The following is a 7,296-nucleotide window of genomic DNA, read 5'->3' as shown; positions in this document are numbered from 1 at the left end:
CTAGCCATCTAAAGGGTTGCAATGAATGGAAGGCAAGTCCCTTAACAACCGTGATGAAGGACTTGAGTGCAAGCTTCTTAGCGGGAGTGTGTGAATGCCACAATGAGGTGGAGTCAGCCACCATGTTTGTGAAGAGGAGCCAAACCATTTTCATGGGGAGGCCTAGTGTTGAATTGTCAATATGAGGAGACGAGTTCGAAGAAAATAGCAAAGCTTCAAAATTGAGCGGATTTCCAAGTTGGAAGGTGTCATTCTGGAAATGGGTAGGCCGGATGATCGGGGACCACGGAGTTGGGGCCATGTGCGAGGCACACCAAATCGGGAAGCCGTGCTAGCAGGACCATGAGGGTTCTTGTCTATTGGGAGAGTACACAGGTACTACCGGGAGCATTGGGTACTTGCTGAGGAAGTGACAGTTGGAAAACAAAGCGCTTTGCTCTTGAATGTGGCGATGCTATCACTTTGATAATGTAGTACTCACCAAGAGTACGTCCCAAGAGCTTGCTGAGTGCCAAAAAGTACGAAGCAATTGAGTTGCCGAAGGTTCCATGTTGCAGCATGAGTTTCCGGAGGCAGTGCTAGTATGCCAAGTGGGATAGGAGCGTTGAGAAGTATTCTCCACATTGAGTGTGGGAGGATCCGCCTATACAGAGGCATTGGGGAACAATTGTGAGTCCTGAAGCAAGCAAGTCTTCCAAGGTAATGGGGGGGGGGGGAGGTAAAAGGGCTATGTGAACGATTGAGCTACGGGAGCTAAGCCAAAGGGCTTGGTGTGTTGTTGAGCCACGGGAGCAAGGGCTATGCGAGTTGTTGAACTGTGGGAGCCATGCCAAAGAGAAAGTTGATGTGCTTACCAGTGAAGGAAGAACTTCGGACAAAAACCAAGGCCATGAGGGTCATGGTGTGGTTGACTAGTGTGAGTCACCACAAAGTTAGACACCAGAGGGTGCAAGTGCGGAGGCACTTTCCAAGTGAACACCGAAAGGAGGTGAAGTGTAGAGGCACACTTGGGAGATACTTAGGGGAGAAGTGCATGGGGCATGACTCCATTTTGAGATGTACTTCGAGGAAGTCCAATCCACACGATTAAGGGAGCATGGTGTGCATCCCTGAGGGGGAAGACTCCGGGTTGTCGTGGACATTGCTGTGTCATCGGGGATGATGACAGGTTGAGTGTGGGAGGATGTTACACCCCATATTTTGGGGGTTCGTGGCATCCATGGTACTGCGCACTACTAAGAGGCAGGATAAGTGTCAGTCGCGTAGGCAACGTGTGCTGACTATGCGTTTGTGAGGCAGCCCCGATTTGAGTGAGAAAGGGTCATTCTGATCCTCTAGCCAAAACATGTCAACTAGGGAATCTTGGGATTTTTTATTTTAAGCTTATATAAGGGGGTAGAGGTGTTAAAGCTCAGCCATCCTCCCCTGTGCGTGTTGCCACCAAGATGCACTAAGTGAGCCGCCTTGAGGAGGAACCTCAAGGGCCTGCCTGGACATCTCAAAGGAGTGTCTTAGGTATCCATATGAGCTAGGGAACTCTATGGACGACGCGACACCTCATGGCTAGTGTTGGGCACACAATGGGGTGTCGGAGGCTTGATGTGTGGGACGAGTATGCCCTGCGGGTTACCGAAATGGTGGATTAAAACCTCCGTGCCGATTGGATACTTGAAGAACCTATCTTAGGGGACTCATGTGTCGACCTGTGGACATAACTTGGGTTCAGTTATGCGAGCAAGGGACTGTTGTCCTAGACGTGCAGTTGTGGGGCGACACTGAACTTTGCGGGACGGAAGTATGTTGCGGGGGATATGTTTGGCCATGCCATAAGTAAACCATGAGCATGCTATGAAAGACGCACATGACGAAGGCCAAGGACTAAAGGTTGCCTTACTCGGGTGAAGCACAAGTTGAGTGCGGATGCACGAGGCGAGTGTCAAGCCTGAGGATTGGACTGTGCACGCGAGAGCGATGCTTAGTGCTAGGCGAGGGACGAACATGTCCTTAGCCAACCCCGGGTGTACGCATGGATGAGATCCAGCAGATGAGAAGCGCCGCAGTTAGTCGAGGCCATGAGCCTAGACATCAGACGGGCGACACAATTGAAGTAAGCCTCCTAGGCAAGCTTCACCACATGCACATGATCGTGCTAGAAAACCTGAGAAAGAGGATAGGTTGGCCTGTAGCGAGGGGTGTCTACATGCACCGCATGAGCTATTTGGTGGCGCTGACGTCCGGAAAAAGGTTGGCCCGTGACAGTGAGCTACATTGCTTAAGACCTACAATGCCTTCCCATGCTTCTACCATTTTTTTTTGTCCAATTAAAAAGATTAGCGCTTCTTATCATGACTTTTTCCTTTTTAAGACATAAATCTGAAATCTTTGATTAAATATGAAAGTATCTAATCTATCTTGTCACAACCCTTGATAGTATGCTTCTATCTTTATCAAGATCTTGCTCTTCCCAAACTAGCAACATTCTTCACTTCTAGCAGCTTTAACAACATAGTTGTTCCCTTTTAAGGATTCTAGAGTTAATTTCAATCATATATAACTAACTAATTAAATTAGTTAAACATCTTAATCCGGCGAAAAGTAACATGAGTACGAATGCTACTTGTATTTTCTCAAGCTTTTAGTGTTGTATTAGACATAAAAATTATAAGCAGCACTTTATATTTCTTCGGGAAGTATATTTCGGATCTTCAATTCTTTTGTTCTTTGTAATATCTAATTAAACAAGTTAACTTCCAATTGACTATTTTAATACTATTGTTCCCAATTAATACATCCATTTTGGATAACTATGATTATATCTTTAGTATTCCACAATACTGTGAAAGTTTTCCCTTTTTTGTACTAAAAGAAGCAAATACAAGTAACAGCCCCCTCCCCCCGCGCTTACTGTAGAAATTAGGACCTCCAAATGTTCTATGAGACATACAAGCATAATGTCGTTCGAACAATCGTCCAATTATTTTTTTAAAAAATAATGTGGTAAAGAATCGTCCTATTCAGACTCCCTACACGCACCAAATCGTCTTAACTGATTAAATAAAGAACAAATTGAGATAAAAAATTATCTCTGTTTTATTTAATAATATGTTAGTTTGACAAGCCACGATTTATGAAGGTAAAGAATTACTTATTTTTTTCACCTTTATCATTAATCTAATAAATGTGGAGATGATTAATATAGTGAAAGCTAAATGTTTACCCGAAAAATCGGATAAAGTTAAATTTGAGTATGGTTCTAAAGATATGTGATATAATTTGATATAAACCGTATAGAGAAATAGTAATATCTAAGTTCTTGACTATGAGAATGAGAATAATGAGCAAGAAGAATGGATAAAATAAAATGAAACGAACACAAAGGGATATCTTTCAATATGAGAAGTGATCTTTTGTTACAGAGTGTCGTGCTTGCTTACAATCCATGTCTTTCTTATAGTAGAGGGATCCTACTTTATATACAATAAAAAATACGTAGTGGAGAGCCCATGATGTATTGTCTTTTCCTCGATTTCCGCCAAGATTCTCTCCCATAGTGCGGTTGCAACGGCCCTAGTCTGCGAGCTCGGTATTGGATCGAGCCCTCGGTCTTGGTCCGAGCTCGATTTTGACTTGGGATCTCGGTATTCGGGGTGAGTGTTGATCGGTCTAAACATCTTCGATAATCTCCTCTTTTCTTCGTAGTTTGATTTGGATATGAGCTCGATAATGATATCAAGCTTGTCATTGATCGGTCTTAGAGCTCGAAGCTCGCCGCCCTTACTTCGGACCTTGACCGAGCTTGTCATGCAGATATCCTTTGATCGAAACATTATCGTCTCGACCAGTCCGTACGACTGACTTAAATCGGTTTTGACCGTACACAAATAGTCCCCTCGTTTCTCGAAAAAGGATGTGGCGAGAAACGATATGATTTCCCAACATCTCGATCAGATATATACTGACGTTTTCATCGATCCCGACCATGACGTATGTGATAGCTGTCCCATCGGTTCGGTTTTACCGAGGCATTTAATGTGTCAGACGGTGGTCGGCCACCTCTGATATTGAACCGTCATTGCTTCAATCTATAAATAGTCTTTCCTTCCACCATTCATCATTTTTACGTCTTCAATCTTCCAAATTTTTCAAGTTCCTTTTCGTCTTTTCTGAGTTTTCTGCCTGTAAACCTGTGAGTTTTACTGTAAACTCTTCCTTAGAACACCAAATACTTCCGTTCTTTGTTTACGAATTTTTAAATGGCAAAAACGTCTAAAACTGTTCCGCAAAAAGAGACCGCTTCTTCATCTCAACCTGCTGGTGGCGAGGATGTGGAAGATCCCCGCCCTGAGGAATTCGTTCCGGTTGGGTGTTTGACTGTAGGTGATTTTAAAATTGAAAAGCCTTCTCCGAGACCGGGTCGGTGTGAGCCGATGTCGAGGTACCAATGTTCAATCACCGAAAAAGTTCTCGATAAAGTCATACAAGAATGCAACTGGGATAATAAACTCATAGTAATCTCATCGCCCGATGAATCAATTACTACCTACGTCGAAGGGTTCTTAAGTGTTTATACTTATCCTTTCACGTTGGGACCCCTAGACCATGTCATCGTTGCCTTTTGTAAGAGGTACGATATGACCCTCGGCCAAAACCACCTTTCCTTTTAGAGGATAGTGATTCTTCTTCGATTTTTCTCGAGCAAGGTCGAGGGGCGTATCTTCACCCTCGATCATCTTATGCGTCTTTACAGTCCCCGACTTTATCGAGGAGGGCTGATCAAGCTTGCTCACCGAGCAACTAAAACGCTATTCTCGAGCATAGATGAGACCCAGGATCGGGGTTGGATGGGTCGTTTTGTTCGAATCAGAACCTCGGATCTGATCCCTACCGATGACTTTCCATTTCCCGAGAAATGGAATATGAGCCGTGAGTAAACGTTTCTTTTTGCCCATTTTGATTTTGTGATTGCTTTTTATTTTGTTGATCCATTTTTCTTTATCATAGCCAAAGCTCAAATGTCGGAACCGATCCCGGATCTTAGAAAATGGGTCGAAAGCCTGGTGCTGCAGAGACCGTACTCCGAGCGTGCTTGGGTCGAATTATCAAAGGGTCGATGGGAGGCCAGCTGTCATGGTAAATCTTTTTGTCGACTTGTCTCTTCATCGATTTGTATGGTAAATCTCCCTCTTCCCTTTTGTAGGACTTGGGAAAGATGTAGTCATGAGGCCGCCATCTGGTGGCGAAGAAGTTCATGTCCTAAAGCAGGTGAAAGAAAGGAAGAGAAAAGACGTATCGGGCTCCCCGAGCTCGGAAAATAAGAAACCGGCTAAGAGATCTCGAAAGCCGAAGGGGGGCTCTGGTATTATGTCTTCGGAAGTGGTCCGCCATTCAAGGGACGAGCCCGAAGAAGGAGAGGAGAATTTAGCCTGCGTATGGGCTGATGTTGTGACTCAACAGTCTTCCAATTTGGTGGAAGCAAATCAGGGAACTTTGGCCATAATCCCAGAATAAGAAGAAACCGAGATTATCCCTTCTCGAGCTAAGATGATTGAAGGGGATACCGATGGTGGATCTTATCGGGCAGTAGAAGATATTTCAAGGGATGAGTTCAGGATAGTTAACATTGGCGGATCCCCTCAAATTTCGGATGCCATGATTCGAGAGGCCGTCATGTTGGAGGATCGGTCCTATGAGGGTATTCAGGAGTCGCCCGATATCCACGATTTTCTGGAAGGGCTCGAGTCAGGTGCCTCGGAGGAGATTACCGATTTTGGTGGAATGTCGGTACCCAAAAATGCGTTGTGGTCGGGTTCCACCGAGCCTTCATCAATTCATAAACTGGTGAACTGATTTTCGACCCCGAGTATCGATCCCGAACGAAGGCGGAAGATAGTGCTCTCCGTACCTGCGGATACCCGAATATTTTCTTCCCCTGTGGGGATTTCCAGTTACCTTCAGTCCTTGGTGACCAAAGAGGTGGGGACCGCCTGTCTCTTTAACGAGGCCCAACATGCTTTGAATCGGGTAACTCTGATGGCGTTTTCGCCGCTTCTTTTACACAGAGTTGCAGGTAATTCTAATGTTTCTCCTTTTGTTTGCAGACTTCGATGTTGCATCACAAGGCCTTTCTTCGAATCAGGGAAGAGCATGATGCCGAAGTTCGGAGCCTCACTGAGAAGAGTGACTCGTATAAGCTTCTTAGTGAAAAACTTCGAGCAGATTTGACAGCGGCTCGGGAAGAGCATGAGGAGATGGCTGAGTAGGTATTCCGAATGTTCCATGATAGTGAAGATGAAAAAGAGATAACTACTAACAATCCGATTCTGCAGGTTCGGCAGAGGATCGAGCAGATTGGACGACTTAACTCACAGGTAAATGCGCTACTGGCCGAGGCAGAAGAATTTAAAAAGTGTATAGATAACCTTGCCTCTAAAAAGGAAGTCGTCGAAGCTCAGTTGGAGCTTTCCGATGCCCAACTTCGATATGCGAAAGAAAATGCTTTGGGGCTGATCGAAAAGATGAAAGAGCTTCAGCATCGGTTGGATTTGGCCACTTTAGATAAAGCAGATTTGGCCAAAGAACTCGAAGTGGCCAGATTTGAAGTGATTGAGGCCAACAAAAGAGCTGATGCCAAAGTGGCTCAGTTCAAGATCGATGTCGAGGTTAACCAAGCCAAAGCTGCGAGCATGGTCGAACATGCAAAGTGGCAGGCTCGGAGAGAGGCTCTCGAAGAGGTCAGAGCACAGGGCTTCAATGTTGGGGCCGAGATTGAAGTCTCCAGGGCGGAGGAGAACAAAGCTCGAAGGTTGGCCTTTCCTGAGGAGGACTCCGATGACTCTGGGGAGTCTGAAGACGAGGACGATGCCGAGAATATGGCCTCCGATGAAGATTGAGTCATTTAGGGCCTTAGGTCGATTGTTGTGTTCTTTTGATACCGCTTTCGGTTTTTGTATAAAGAACTTCCTTTTGGAAGAGTAGCCGCCTCAGTACAAAAAAATTGTAAATATAAATCTTTCTTCTTTTTGAAGAAAAATAGCCTTTCAAACTAAATAGATAGTTTGAATTTAAATCTGTGTTGCCTTCGGGCCTTGTGGGTAGTCCCCTTTGCGTTATCGAGTTCGAACATCCTTCAGCTTAAATAGTCAAGTGTTCATTTTAATTCGAAGAAATGAGTAGTTTTGCTCGAAATAATGTAGCCCGTAGGTGTAATAGTCGAGTGAGTGCTTGCTCGAAATCGAAATAAAAGTAGCCCGCAGGCTTAGTAGTAGAGTGAATGATTTGAACTCGATGTAATGCAGC

General features: G+C 44.8%; 1 protein-coding gene across 1 annotated transcript; it reads left to right on the top strand.

Annotated features, from left to right (window-relative positions):
* The first annotated feature begins 6,269 nt into the window (after positions 1-6,269).
* On the top strand, positions 6,270-6,890 carry LOC138895533 (uncharacterized). Its single transcript, XM_070180233.1, has one exon. The coding sequence runs from the start codon at positions 6,270-6,272 to the stop codon at positions 6,888-6,890; it is 621 nt and encodes a 206-aa protein (XP_070036334.1).
* Positions 6,891-7,296: the final 406 nt, after the last annotated feature.

Source organism: Nicotiana tomentosiformis, chromosome 7 (genome assembly GCF_000390325.3).
Source record: "Nicotiana tomentosiformis chromosome 7, ASM39032v3, whole genome shotgun sequence".
In the NCBI taxonomy this organism is placed as follows: Eukaryota; Viridiplantae; Streptophyta; class Magnoliopsida; order Solanales; family Solanaceae; genus Nicotiana; species Nicotiana tomentosiformis.
Note: the sequence above shows the minus strand (reverse complement) of the source record. Positions and strands in the feature narration are given on the sequence as shown.